The 16,469-nt window shown below is 32.0% G+C and overlaps 1 protein-coding gene across 1 annotated transcript in view; it reads right to left on the reverse strand.

The window, feature by feature from the left end:
- Positions 1 to 16,134, reverse strand: part of hmgcll1 (3-hydroxymethyl-3-methylglutaryl-CoA lyase-like 1) — a 48,074-nt gene extending 31,940 nt beyond the window's left edge. Inside the window, exons 1-6 of the mRNA XM_056471067.1 lie at positions 15,994 to 16,134; positions 14,100 to 14,177; positions 11,419 to 11,526; positions 9,211 to 9,306; positions 8,789 to 8,937; positions 1,838 to 1,901 (exon numbers count right to left, since the gene is read on the reverse strand). Coding sequence (XP_056327042.1) covers positions 1,838 to 1,901; positions 8,789 to 8,937; positions 9,211 to 9,306; positions 11,419 to 11,526; positions 14,100 to 14,177; positions 15,994 to 16,089 — 591 coding nt within the window. The 5' untranslated portion in view covers positions 16,090 to 16,134. The remainder of the gene's footprint in view (positions 1 to 1,837; positions 1,902 to 8,788; positions 8,938 to 9,210; positions 9,307 to 11,418; positions 11,527 to 14,099; positions 14,178 to 15,993) is intronic.
- Between the last annotated feature and the right edge of the window lie 335 nt (positions 16,135 to 16,469).

A 16,469-nucleotide genomic window follows, 5' to 3' on the forward strand; every position in this document is an offset into this window, starting at 1 on the left:
AACAATATAATTAACACAACAGATCAACTACTGTAGCTGTTGTGTTACCATAGCAACTATAGAATTACCACAACAGATCAAGTACTATAGTTGTTGTGTTACCATAGCAACTATAGAATTACCACAACAGATCAAATACTATAGTTGTTGTGTTACCATAGCAACTATAGAATTACCACAACAGATCAATTATTATAGTTGTTGTGTTACCATAGCAACAATATAATTACCACAACAGATCAACTACTGTAGTTGTTGTGTTACCATAGCAACTATAAAATTACTACAACAGATCAAATACTATAGTTGTTTTGTTACCATAGCAACTATAGAATTACCACAACAGATCAATTATTATAGTTGTTGTGTTACCATAGCAACAATATAATTACCACAACAGATCAACTACTGTCGTTGTTGTGTTACCATAGCAACTATAAAATTACCACAACAGATCAACTACTATAGTTGTTGTGTTACCATAGCAACAATAGAATTACCACAACAGATCAACTGCTGTAGTTGTTGTGTTACCATAGCAACTATAGAATTACCATAACAGATCAATTATTATAGTTATTGTGTTTCCATAGCAACTATAGAATTACCACAACAGGTCAACTACTATAGTTGTGTTACCATAGCAACTATAAAATTACCACAACAGATCAATTACTATAGTTGTGTTACCATAGCAACTATAAAATTACCACAACAGATCAGTTACCATAGCAACTATAGAATTACCACAACAGATCGACTACTATAGATGATGTGTTACCATAGCAACTATAAAATTACCACAACAGATCAAATACTACAGTTGTTGTGTTACCATAGCAACTATAGAATTACCACAACAGATCAACTACTATAGTTGTTGTGTTACCATAGCAACTATAGAATTACCACAACAGATCAACAACTATAGCTGAAGTGTTACCATAGCAACTATTGAATTACCACAACAGATCGACTACTATAGAGGATGTGTTACCATAGCAACTATAGAATTACCACAACAGATGAATTATTATAGTTGTTGTGATACCATAGCAACAATATAATTAACACAACAGATCAACTACTGTAGCTGTTGTGTTACCATAGCAACTATAGAATTACCACAACAGATCAAGTACTATAGTTGTTGTGTTACCATAGCAACTATAGAATTACCACAACAGATCAAATACTATAGTTGTTGTGTTACCATAGCAACTATAGAATTACCACAACAGATCAATTATTATAGTTGTTGTGTTACCATAGCAACAATATAATTACCACAACAGATCAACTACTGTAGTTGTTGTGTTACCATAGCAACTATAAAATTACTACAACAGATCAAATACTATAGTTGTTTTGTTACCATAGCAACTATAGAATTACCACAACAGATCAATTATTATAGTTGTTGTGTTACCATAGCAACAATATAATTACCACAACAGATCAACTACTGTCGTTGTTGTGTTACCATAGCAACTATAAAATTACCACAACAGATCAACTACTATAGTTGTTGTGTTACCATAGCAACAATAGAATTACCACAACAGATCAACTGCTGTAGTTGTTGTGTTACCATAGCAACTATAGAATTACCATAACAGATCAATTATTATAGTTATTGTGTTTCCATAGCAACTATAGAATTACCACAACAGGTCAACTACTATATTTGGTGTGTTACCATAGCAACTACTACTAAAGTACTATAAAAGTTCAAAACATTATAATATTTACTATACATTACCATGATATTTTTCTTAATGAATTTATCACATAGTGGAACAGTTCTTATTCCGACTAAACAAAGATATTACTATACCTTCGTGACTTGTGACGGTTTTATTTGTCCTTCATACGGACAGCCGAGAGCACAGGAAACGTACCTGGAAATATAAGAGTGGTAAAGTTATAGGATATATAGCTTGCAGCTCACGGTATACCACATCAGGGAAATAACGCCAAGTGCTGTTTTACTGCAACCGCAAGAGCAGCCAAAAACTGCTCTTACAAAGGATTACATCTATCACGAATATAAAACACAATGTTCAGCCACGGGCGAGACGTATAGCTGGTGTCAAACGGTTGTGACAAATAGGAGCAATAGTGTTGACAGTGTTGAGAAATGTTGCACCGCACCAGCTATATGCGCTTTCCATATGTGAAGGAAACGTGTTCTGCTAGAAACAGCGGACAGGCAAGTGAAAAGTTGAAAATGTTTCTCTCGGGCTTATGTGGTGGTCAGATGATACTTCTGTGTGCTACCAGAATTTCCGTGCAGGCTCTTCTTGAGTATTAGGCGTTGAGTCACATTTGCCAGACTGAAGTGACTGCTCTCTATCGGCTTTATTTTTTTCATTCAGAAAAACCTCTGCTCGGACACACATCTGGACTTGTACTTGTAACTGATACAAAGCACAACACACTGCGTGCACATCTGGAACTTGAATTATTTACTCATTAATTCTGGAATAATTTCATGCTGCTCCGGTGCCCCGTCTCAAAACCTCAAAGGAGAAGAGTCCAAGTACAAAAATAAAAGAAACCACTGGCCTTTCGGTCAAAGCAAAGATCAATCTTGGCTTACAGTATATAATAAATGGCTGTTGAAAACTACAGTAATGCAATTTAAGTCCAGCGGTCACTCAGCACAGAACTATTGCCTGGATGAAGATTCAAATCATGCTGGCAGGTTATTAATATATTTATATTATATTATATTACATTATATTATATTATATTATATTATATTATATTTATATTATATTATATTATATTATATTATATTATATTATATTATATTATATTGTATTATTATATTATATTATATTATATTATATTATATTTATTATATTATATTATATTATATTATATTATATTATATAACACTATATTATATTTTATTATATTATATTTATATTATATTTATATTATATAACACTATATTATATTATATTATATTATATTATATTATGTTATATTATATTATATTATATTATATTATATTATATTATATTATATTATATTATATTATATTATTATATTGATATTATATTATATTATATTATATTTATATTATATTTTATTATATTAAATTATTATTATTATATTATAATATTTATTATGACACTATATTATATTATATTATATTATATTATATTATATTATATTATATTATATTATATTATATTATATTATATTATATTATATTATATTTATATTATATTATATTATATTATATTATATTATATTATATTATATTATATTGTATTATATTATATTATATTATATTATATTATATTATATTATATTATATTATATTATATTATATTATATTATATTATATTATATTATAATTATATTATATTATATTTATTAATTATATTATATATATTTATATTATATTATATTATATATATTATATTATATTATATTTTATTATATTATATTATATTATATTATATTATATTATATTTATATTATATAACACTATATTATTATATTATATTATATTATTATTGTATTTATATTATATATATTATATTATATTATATTATATTATATTATATTATATTTTATTATATTATATTATATTACATTTATATCATATTATATTATATTATATTATATTATATTATATTATATTACATTTATATTATATTATATTATATTATATTATATTATATTATATTATATTATATTTATATTATATTATATTATATTATATTATATTATATTACATTTATATTATATTATATTATATTATATTATATTATATTATATTATATTATATTATATTATATTATATTATATTATATTATATTACATTATATTATATTATATTATATTATATTTTATTATATTATATTATATTATATTATATTACATTTATATTATATTATATTATATTATATTATATTATATTATATTATATTATATTATATTATATTATATTATATTTATATTATATTATATTTATATTATATTATATATATTATATTATATTATATTATATTATATTATATTATATTATATTATATTATATTGTATGTATTATATTATATTATATTATATTATATTATATTATACTATATTGTATTATATTGTATTATATTATATTATATTATATTATATTATATTATATTATATTATATTATATTTTATTATATTATATTATATTATATTTATATTATATTATATTATATTATATTATATTTATATTATATTTTATTATATTATATTATATTATATTATATTTATATTATATAACACTATATTATATTATATTATATTATATTGTATTATATTGTATTATATTATATTTTATTATATTATATTATATTACATTTATATCATATTATATTATATTATATTATATTATATTATATTACATTTATATTATATTATATTATATTATATTATATTACATTTATATTATATTATATTATATTATATTATATTATATTATATTGTATTATATTATATTATATTATATTATATTATATTATATTATATTATATTATATTATATTATATTATATTATATTGTATTATATTATATTGTATTGTATTATATTATATTATATTATATTATATTATATTATATTTTATTATATTATATTATATTACATTTATATCATATTATATTATATTATATTATATTATATTATATTATATTACATTTATATTATATTATATTATATTATATTACATTTATATTATATTATATTATATTATATTATATTATATTATATTATATTACATTTATATTATATTATATTATATTATATTATATTATATTATATTACATTATATTATATTATATTATATTATATTATATTTTATTATATTATATTATATTATATTATATTATATTACATTTATATTTTATTATATTATATTATATTATATTATATTATATTATATTATATTATATTATATTATATTACATTTATATTATATTATATTATATTATATTATATTATATTATATTATATTATATTATATTTATATTATATAACACTATATTATATTATATTATATTATATTATATTATATTATATTATATTATATTATATTATATTATATTATATTATATATACACTTTAGTTTAATTAATCATTTAAAACAATTTACTACTGGCTAATAACTATTATAACTGTTTATTAGCAATTATAAAGTATGATCATTGTATTATTTGACACCCCTAATCATACACAATACCTAAACCCAACTACCATCTAAGCATTAGTAGTTTATTGCGCTAAAAGTCTTAGCTAATGGTTTGTTAATAGGGTGAATTGTGCGTTAAAATAAAGTGTGACCATTATATTAGTTTAGCTTAACATCGCTTAATATTTTAACATTCTTCGCAACATTTGATTTAGTAATAGTACATGAGCCAGCAAAATATATAACACCATTCATGTGGTTATTAGATATTTGAATGAAAGAAATATACATACACTCACGGCCACTTTATTAGGTACACCTCTCCAACTGCTCGTTAATGCAAATTTCTCACAAGCATGGATCCATCCTGCCTTGTATCAACGGTTAATGAAGCACAAATCATCTCAGGCTGGTTTCTTGAACATGACAATGAGTTCGCTGTACTCAAATGGCCTCCACAGTCACCAGAGCTCAATCCAATAGAGCACCTTTGGCATCATGGATGTGCAGCAGACAAATCTGCAGCAACTGCGTGATGCTGTCATGTCAATATGGAGCAATATCTCTGAGGAATATTTCCAGTATCTTGTTGAATCTTTGCCATGAAGGATTAAGGTAGTTTTGAAGGCAAAAGGGGGTCCAACCCGGTACTAGTACTTAATAAAGTGGCCGGTGAGTGTATATAGCCTTAAATAATGTACTTTTGGATCCTGCAAATTCAAGAAAAACTATTTTGAAAGCATGTCATTCTTGAAGGAGGTTGAATGTGCGATTACAGTCAGTTCCTGAATATGAGGTTACAATCTTGCCTACAAGCCTTCCTTTACCAGCCCAGATCTTTATTCGCTTTGCAGAAGCAACCCTTTGAGCAAGTATAATCCTTTATAAACATAATAAATATAACCTTTCCACAGTCATAGGCAGACTGATGGCCAGATGATCCTCATTCAGATTTAAAGGGGACCTATTATACCCCTTTATACAAAGTGTAGAATAACTGTCTGAAGTCTCTAGACTGTCAGTGTGAAGTTTCAGCTGAAAATATAATAATAAATAATGTTTCATAACTCTCTGAAACTGACCCTTTTAGGCTTTGACCCTAATTGTGCTGTTTTTGGAGACTGTGGCTTTAAATTAAAATGAGATTGTGCTCTTTTTAAAAGAGGGCGGAGCTACAAGTGCCTATGTGTCAGCATAGTGGCAGATTCATTTGTGGATCCTAAAACTTATAGTCACTGACATTGGCCCAATCCCAATTCTATTTTTGTACCCCTTCCCCTTGACCCTTGAAACAGAGTGTGAAGGGGAAGGCCTTCAAAATTGACCCCTAAGAAACGGGACAGCACTACAGCACCTGCACACGTCATCATATGTCATCAGCTGCTTTATTTTTTGGTATTTATCTTCAGGAAATCACTGAAGGCATATATCATGTTATCATACTGATTTAATGTGGTAATAAGATCATAACTGTACTGTGTGTTTACACCGTGGCCATATTCATCTATGTAAACAAAAGAAAACAACATTAACATTATAGCAGACACTGTAACAACGTCATTCCCAGCCACTAGACTTTTCTGACAGAGTGTCATCGAGTGTCAGAATGTTGTGGGACTGCTATACAGGAGTTATTATTATTATCAGTCGTACGAAATTGTACGATTTTAAAAAGGAGGCGTGGCACCTAACCCCACCCCTAAACCCAACCGTCATTGGCGGATGAGTAAATCGTACTAAATTGTACAAATTAGATCGTACGAATTCGTACAAATTAGCCACTAAATCAAAAAGTTAAGAATTCCTGTGAGATTGTGTTGGACACTCCTACCCTATCACATGAACGCGCAAAATGAGGGGTAGGGGTAAGGGCAAGGGCTTAGGGGTAGAATAGTGATTGGGTCATTATCTTCACTAATGGGCGGGGCTTTCCGCCTCTGATGACACGTACAAAGGGAGATTGTCAATCAAAGTTTTTCTGCAGACTTTTATATTAAGTGCAATAATAATAAAATAGAATTCATACATTTTTACCATTAGAAGCTGGTTATATTAACAGACTTCTGCCTCACAACCATGCTTAAACCCCCTATAAAACAGATTTTTTCACTATAGGTCCACTTTAAAGTGTGACAGTGCACATAATGAACCTATTCCTCAAAGGAAACACTGCGTCTATGACACACTCAACATACGCCTTCATCTTCCTCCTGCTCAAACTTCTGCAAACTTCTTTCTGCTCAGTGTTCCACCAAAGATGGATCCCAGACACTGCTTATATAAACAGAAATGTTTGCTCCTGTCTTAGCTGGGTAGTGACTCAGTACAGGGGAATATATCCATGTGGAGCGAATGAGCACAATGGGGTCAACTTTATGAGCAAATTGTGCTGTCAAAGAAATCTGCAAGCAACTTGAAGGCCCTGACACATTTGAAGCGTAATTGAAGAACAAACTGGCGTGACGTCATTTTGAACAAAACCAGGCCAATAATATAAACCATACCAACCATATAGCAACTATAAAATTACAACAGATCAACTAGTTGTTGTGTTACCATAGCAACTATAGAAATACCACAACAGATCAACTACTGTAGTTGTTGTGTTACCATAGCAACTATAGAAATACCACAACAGATCAACTACTGTAGTTGTTGTTACCATAGCAACTATAGAAATACCACAACAGATCAACTACTGTAGTTGTTGTGTTACCATAGCAACTATAGAAATACCACAACAGATCAACTACTGTAGTTGTTGTGTTACCATAGCAACTATAGAATTACCACAACAGATCAATTATTATAGTTGTTGTGTTACCATAGCAACAATATAATTACCACAACAGATCAACTACTGTAGTTGTTGTGTTACCATAGCAACTATAGAATTACCACAACAGTTCAACTACTGTAGTTGTTGTGTTACCATAGCAACTATAGAATTACCACAAAAGATCAACTACTGTAGTTGTTGTGTTACCATAGCAACTATAGAATTACCACAACAGATCAACTGTTGTAGTTGTTGTGTTACCATAGCAGCTAAATAATTGCCACAACAGATCAATTACTACAGTTGACGTGTTACTATAGCAACTATAGAATTATTACAACAGATCAATTATTTTTTGTTGTGTTACCATAGCAACTATAGAATTGCCACCACAGATCAACTACTGTTGTTTATGTGTTACTATAGCAACTATAGAATTACCATAACAGATCAATTATTTTTGTTGTGTTACCATCGAAACTATAAAATTACCATAACATATTAACTACTGTAGTTGATGTGTTGCCATAGCAACTATAGAATTACCACAACAGATCAATTATTATATTTGTTGTGTTACCATAGCAGCTAAATAATTGCCACAACAGATCAACTACTGTAGTTGATGTGTTACCATAGCAACTATAGAATTACCACAACAGATCAACTACTGTAGTTGATGTGTTACCATAGCAACTATAGAATTTCCACCACAGATCAACTACTGTAGTTGATGTGTTACCATAGCAACTATAGAATAACGTGCGTCATTTTGATGACAGATAGGACAGATAGTATGTGAATCAGGAATTGTTGAACCCACCCGCGCACTGGTATGCCTTCCTGTTTGGCTGCAGAAACGACCTGCTCAAACCGCTGCAAACTCTCCTCTATGGAGCAGTTGATGTTTTTCCTGCTGAACGTCTCTGATGCAGAACCAAACACTGCCACTTCATTGGCTCCCGCTGCAACCTTCAACAGGAAACATTTCATCAAGCGTCTGCTTATAGACATGCCTGATTAGCAAGCAAAGCAATTAACAGAAATGAGCTAAACATTTACAAATAGACAGTGCGCGATGCTAAAGGTTGGGAAGCAAAGTAACAGGGGGGGGAAGCGTAGGCAGGGAGCGCATGCATAAATAAAGCGGTTTATTATACAAGAGAAACATCACTGACCTGGCATGGAAGGGGAATAGCAAATGTCACTTGTAAATAAATGTAAATGGCGCAAATATTTACTTACGGCTGCCTGGAAGCCCTGAATATTGGGAGTCAGAACCGGGTATCTAACGTCAGGAGACCTTTTAATCCCTTTCAGCACTGCGGTGTGGTCGGCCATCTGAAAAAAAAGAGACCAGTAAGAAACCAGTCTCGTTTTTGAACATGAATCGCACCTGTGAAAACAGATTAGGAGTTTTTGACTTGTTTCTAGTCCAAATATCTACAAATTCTTAAATCAAGAAGCAATTTCTAGACAAGAACGAATACTTGTTTTCAGAAAGAACACATCAAAATGAGGTTTTCCCCTAAAAAAAAGATAAAGTCAAAGCAAAATAATCTTATTTACAATAACAGCACATGAATAATAATGTGGGCCTCACGGTGGCGCAGTGGGTAGGTCGCTGGTTCGACCCTCGGCTGGGTCAGCTGGCATTTCTGTGTAGTTTGCATGTTCTCCCTGTGTTTGCGTGGGTTTCCTCCGGGTGCTCCGGTTTCCCCCACAGTCCAAACACATGTGCTATAGGGGGAATTGGGTAAGCTAAATTGTCAGTAGTGTATGTGTGGGAATGAGAGTGTGTGGGTGTTTCCCAGTTATGGGTTGCAGCTGGAAGGGCATCCGCTGCGTAAAACATATGCTGAATAAGTTGGCGGTTGATTCCGCTGTGGCGACCCCTGATTAAAAAAAGGACTAAGCCAAAAAGAAAATGAATGAATATCGATATACTAATTCTGTTATTAACTAATGATGAGTTAAGGCTTATGCTAACTTTCACTACAGCATGAGTTCATGTGTGAATAATGGCGACCTTAATTACTTGTTAGTTCATTTATTCATTCATTTTCCTTAAGCATAGTCTCTGATTTATCAGGGGTTGCCACAATGGAATGAACCGCCAAATATTCCAGCATATGTTTTACGCAGGGGATGTCATTCCAGCCACAACCCAGTACTGGGAAACACACATGACTTTACTTGAAGGGGCACATTATCATTAACTCATTCTTAACTGCTTATGAACAGTTATGCATATCCGTCTAGTGCGTGTTTACATTGAAAACAATAGAAATGTGTTCTGTCTACATCAAAATGAAGTTTAAATAGAGGAGCTCATGAGCACACTGAAAATAAGTTATTCATTGGATTTACTTTATTTATATGAGCTGAATTTAATCAAACAAATAACATTTTGTACTGTTCAACTTGATTTGTTTGTTTAAATTCAGCCCATATCAATTGTTTGCAACCACTTACCTTAAAAAAATAGTAAATCCAATGAATAATTTTTCGCTTTTTAAAGGAACACTCCACTTTTTTTTGCAAAATGCTCATTTTACAGCTCCACTAGAGTTGATTCAGCCGAACTTTAAGTCTGGCGGGAGGACTTTTAGCTTAGCTTAGCATAGATCATTGAATCGGATTAGACCGTTAGCATCTCGAGCAAAAAAGATTTTCAATCATTGTTCTATTTAAAAGGTAAGTGATTGCAAACTATTTATATGGGCTGAATTTAAACAAACAAATTCAATTTAGCAATGTTCAACTTAAATTGTTTGTTTAAATTCCGCCCATATTAGACGTTTGCAACCACTTACCTTAAAAAAATGTAGTAAATCCAATGAACAATCCAAGTTCCATCATTGGCTCTGTGTTCTAGTCCTGTTTTACATAAGCACATGGCTTGTATTGTTTCTTTGTGTCATGTGCTCTCCTGTCTATTATCTAGTCCCACTTTCCTTGTTATTCCATTATTACTTTATTATATTCACCTGTTTGTTTGTTTGTTTGTTTGTTTGTTTGTTTGTTAATTATTTCTCCTTATAGCTCCCACTTATCTGCTGTCCTGTGCCAGTTTATTGTCTTTCATTTGGTGAGTTTGGAGTCATCCTGTCTTGTGTCCAGTCTTGCCATGCCAGCCTGGTTTTGGTGATGTTCTCCCCCTATTTGGTCATTTCCATTTGTTTTATCAAAGATAAATAAACCCTTACACCCCAATCATGGCAGTACTGTTATTGTAAAGTGTTACCCTTATTTCAAAGTGTAAACAAGATTATTTAGCTTACCCCATTGGCATATTATTTTGCTTGTTTTAACAAAAACCTTACTTAATTTTGACACGTTATTTCTGAAAACAAGGCAACACATATTAAAGAATTTGTAGATATTTAGACTAGAAACAAGACAAAAACTCTAAGCATTTTGGTTTTGCGTGGACAAGATTCTGAGCAGTACCTGTGCAACCCACTTTGAAGACACAAAACTCGTGGCCTCGATCACAGGCAGGCCCGTCTGAGAAAGCAGGTCTATCAGCTGGATTTTGACCTCTGTCGGCACTATTTCCTGCAGAAACACAATGACGTCAAAAGTCTTGGGTTTCTATGAATGCATTCGTGCAGCGTGCACATCTGTGAGCCGCGAAAGCACAATGATTTAATGCATTATGAATGAATAATTTACTTGCCACCAGAACTAAAAGAATAGTTTTCCAGAGAATTAAGACAATAGTGTAGTAGCTGCTAAATCCAGCTCAGGCTCAATGAAAGATCTGCATTTTGAATGTGAAAAGTAACCCTGGACATTAAAACTAGTCATATGTTAAGCAAACGCCAGAAACAAACTGTATGGGTCAGAATTATGTTTGTTTTTTGGGTGATCATTACAGTATTAAAGATTATTTCTGTCCATAAATATATCTAAGGGGGTGGCATGGTGGCTTTTGCCACGCAGCAAGAAGGTCGCTGGTTCGAGTCCCTGCTAGGCCAGTTGGCATTTCTGTGTGGAGTTTGCATGTTCTCCTCGTGTTGGTGTGGGCTTCCTCCGGGGGCTCCGGTCTCTCCCAAAGTCCAAACACATGTACTATAGGGGAATTGATGAACTAAATTGGCCATAGTGTGTGTGTGTGTGTTAGTGTGTGTGTGTGTGTGTGTGTGTGTGTGTGTGTGTGTGTGTGTGCGTGTGTGTGTGTGTGAATGAATGAATGAGTGTGTATGGGTGTTTCCCAGTACCGAGTTGCGGCTGGAAGAGCATCTGCTGCGTGAATCATATGCTGGAATAGGTGGTGGTTCATTCCGCTGTGGTGACTTCTCATAAATAAGGGACAAAGCCGAAGGAAAATGAATAAATTAATATATATATATTCCTTAATTCATTCATTCTCTTTATGGCTTAGTCCCTTTATTAATCCGGGGTCGCCACAGCGGAATGAACCGCCAACTTATCCAGCAAGTTTTTACGCAGCGGTTGCCCTTCCAGCTGCAACCCAACTCCGGGAAACATCCACACATACACTCATACACTACGGACAATTTAGCCTACTCAATTCACCTGTGGCGACGCAGTGGCGCAGTAGGTAGTGCTGTTGCCTCACAGCAAGAAGGTCGCTGGTTTGAGCCTCAGCTCAATGGCGTTTCTGTGTGGAGTTTGCATATATATATATATATATATATATATATATATATATATATATATATATATATATATATTAAAGTGATAATCATTGCTAAGAACTTAATTTGAACAACTTTAAAAGGTTTTAAAGGGTATTTAGAAATGCTTTGCATTTTCAAATTTTTATATCTCAATATTATCTTTAAGGGAGAGTTCACTCAATATTGACCCACTATTTACTCTCCCTCAAGTGGTTATAAACCTTTATGAGTTTCTTTCTTCTGTTAAACACAAAAGGAGACCATTTGAATAAAGCTGAAAACCGGTAACCATTGACTTCCATATTAGGAAAAACTAACATTATGGAAGAGAGTGTATGGATGCTTCCCAGTGATGGGTTGCAGCTGGAAGGGCATCCGCTGTGTAAAACATATGCTGGGTAAGTTGGCGGTTCATTCCACTGTGGCGACCCCAGATTAATAAAGGGACTAAGCCGAAAAAAAAAAATGAATGAAATGAATGAATGAATATTATGGAAGTCAATGGTTACACGTTTGCAACATATTTCAAATGATCTTCTTTTGTATTTAACAGAAGAAAGAAACTCATAAAGGTCTGGAACAAGTAAAGAGTGAGTAAATGATGACAGAAATGCCATTTTTGCGTGAACTAACCCTTTAACCTTTATGATTGCATAAATGTAAATAAGAAAGACCCTTCTGACGGGTTCTGTGGTTCAGCGTCACAAATATCAAACATTTTATTGAAGTCATTTTTTTTCTCAAGCATGTGTAATCGTCTTGATATTAGTAAAATAAATAAATAAATAAAATAACTTGACACTTAAAATTGAGTTAAAATTGAGAATGTAAATATAAAATTAAGGCAACTTCCTGCACAGTTGTTGTTTGTGTTGTTGTTGACTAAACTTTTAACCAAAGTACTGCACTTGACTCGATTTAAGTTCATTCATTCAATTTCCTTCGGCTAAGTATCTGATTTATCATGAGTTGCCACAGTGGAATGAACCGCCAACTATTCCACTGTATGTGTTACGCAGCGGATGCCCTTCCAGCCGCAACCCAGTACTGGGAAACACCCATACACACTTGCATTCACACACTCAAACACTACAGCCAATTTATTTAATCCAAATTCACCTGTACCGCATGTGTTTGGACTGTGGGGGAAACCGGAGCACCCGGAGGAAACCCACGCCAACATGGGGAGAACATGCAAACTCCACACAGAAATGACAACTGGTCCAGTCGTGACTCGAACCAGTAACCTTCTTGCTGTGAGGCGACAGTGCTAACCACTGAGCCACCGTGCCGCCTCTTAAATTTTTTAGTTGAATCAAATAAACTTTTCTAGTCGCCTCAACTTACATCAATCAAACAGACTAAAAAACATTCAGTTAAACTTTGTACAACTTAAAACGTTTAGTTGAAACCTGATTAACTTATTAAAATGAGTTAATTCAGTGCATTCAGTAAACAGTAACTACGGTGAGTATACACATCTACCTTCTCATTTTGGAGTCCATCTCTTGGTCCGACCTCCACGATTTTGACGTAGACTGGAAGTTTGGGCAGCTCTGAACACTGTAAATTGGAAAAACAATTGAGGAAGGAAGGAGCGTCTAACAGTTTCACAGAGCTGTACGGAAAATCTGAGCGGTGGATTAAGACACATCCTCTTGCTGACAAATGGTGCGTACAAGTTCATGTTTTGAGTCTGGTCTTCACATCGCTGCCAGGTCATTTATGACATAATGTGCACTGGAAACAAGCATTTCCTCTCGTTCAATGGCAAAACCAAAGCTTGAACTGTGAATGTGGTGGAGTAGCATTACAAAGGGCCAGAGTTGTGCTTATTGAAGATTTAAAGGGGACCTATTATATAAAAGATGTAAAATAAGTTTCAGCTCAAAATACCACACAAATCATTTTTTTATAACCAGCCCAGGCTCATTATGGATATGTACCCCTGTATAAAAATAAAAATAAAAACATGAATCACAAAAAAAATGGAAAACTGCTAATTTACGCATCTTTTTTTACAGTGTAAGTTGGGAGTGAGGCTTACTTGAAGATAAAAGTGAAGACAAAACTAGTCATTTATTTAAAGTGAATTGTTATATTAATCCATTCAGAGAAAATACATGTTTACAGTTCATATTAGGGAGGCATTTTGGATTAAAAGATACATGTTTAAGCCTAGCTTTAATGGTAGTATTGTGGGTTTTAAATAAATAACCCTACATGACTTGTCTGTGGAGAAAACAGCAACAACTAATTATGTATCTCATTGGCACCTTGTGATTATTTGTTATCTAAACAACTAAATCGATTCTCCTCTCAATATATTTGATTTCAGTTACGGTAATTATCCAGAATATGTAATATACTTGTTTAAACTGTGTAGGAAGACCAATCCTGTACTTGAAACCAGAGTTGAGCTTTAGTTTAGACCTAGTATTTAGCATGCTAATGTTGTGTATGCTACCGTTCTTTAGCTATTTATGTCACATATAGACATTTACGTGGAACCAATTGTGATTAATCACGCAAATCCAACCTTTTTTCCTTTTTATGGGCTTAATATTAGAATAATTATTTACATTATAGAATTTACATAATTAATGCAATGTATATTGTATTATATATATGATTTTTTTTGCATTTTGTTGTATGTCCCACACGGAAAGAACCTATATAAACATATAAGTTGTAATATAGATTTTGATATAGGTCTTTTAAATATGTAACATGTACATAGGAAAATGGGCAATTTTACATATGTCACATATTTTAAAAACCTATGTCAAAACCTATATTAAAACATATATGTTGATATAGGTTCTTTCTGTGTGGGGTAAACACACACACGCACAAAACTGACATTAATAAAATATCAAATAATGTTAATATTACATGTATTAGGCTATATATGTTTATTAATAGGCCTATTAAACAAAAAGTAAGCTCTGAATTAAACTATAATTTGAGAAAAGCTAGGACCTCTATTATAGTCATTGTTAAATGAAATGTCTTCAGTTTCCTGTATAGCTTATCGTGCAAGTGAACCAGTGGTAGATATTAACGTTAAATCTATAACGAAACCTGCTGTTGAAGAGTGGGTACTGTAGGCCTACAAAACAGCTACAAAACAAATATGAGAACAGCACTGATGCAGAACAAGCGTGAATAAATACAATTTTAGTGGCAAACGATGCACATTATAATGCCAATTAGATATCCTGCCTGAAACAAGCCAAGGGTGTCGGATAACCGATGGAAATCTTCATTATGGTGTTGTGTGAGCTACAGTATTTACTTTCCTTCACACACTCGCTTTCCTGTCTGCACTATATTTCCCAGTGGAGTAAATCTCGCACATGCACAAACAGAGCCCCACCTTCTCTTCCCACAGGAGCCGCGGCAACCACGGATAATCCCGCAGGAAAGTCTCGTAGCTCAGGCAGTGTTTGACCGCGCAGGAAACGTTCCCCATCCGGCCAGCGCGATCCGCCAGCACGGTGCTTTTCCGCGGTGACACCGGTGGCGGAGACAACCGAGCATCTACGCTTTTTCACCGTCAGCATCACTGCTACCTACAGGGGGGCTGTTGCTAGAAGAGATACAGCTGTGGACGGAAGTTAACGATAACTATTAATATTCTTTTATAAATTAACTATTATTTGTATTTAATTAACGTCCCCGAACCCAAACATCGCAGTAATGTAAAAACATTATTTATATACCCAGTATTATTAATTTTATTGATGGAATTGCTCGTTAAATTGTATTTTATTAACGTTTACTCCTAAACCCAACCATCACAGTGATGTAAAAAACTGTATATACCAAATATTGTTCATATTATCTATCAAA

This window comes from Danio aesculapii, chromosome 13 (genome assembly GCF_903798145.1).
Source record: "Danio aesculapii chromosome 13, fDanAes4.1, whole genome shotgun sequence".
NCBI classification, from domain to species: Eukaryota; Metazoa; Chordata; class Actinopteri; order Cypriniformes; family Danionidae; genus Danio; species Danio aesculapii.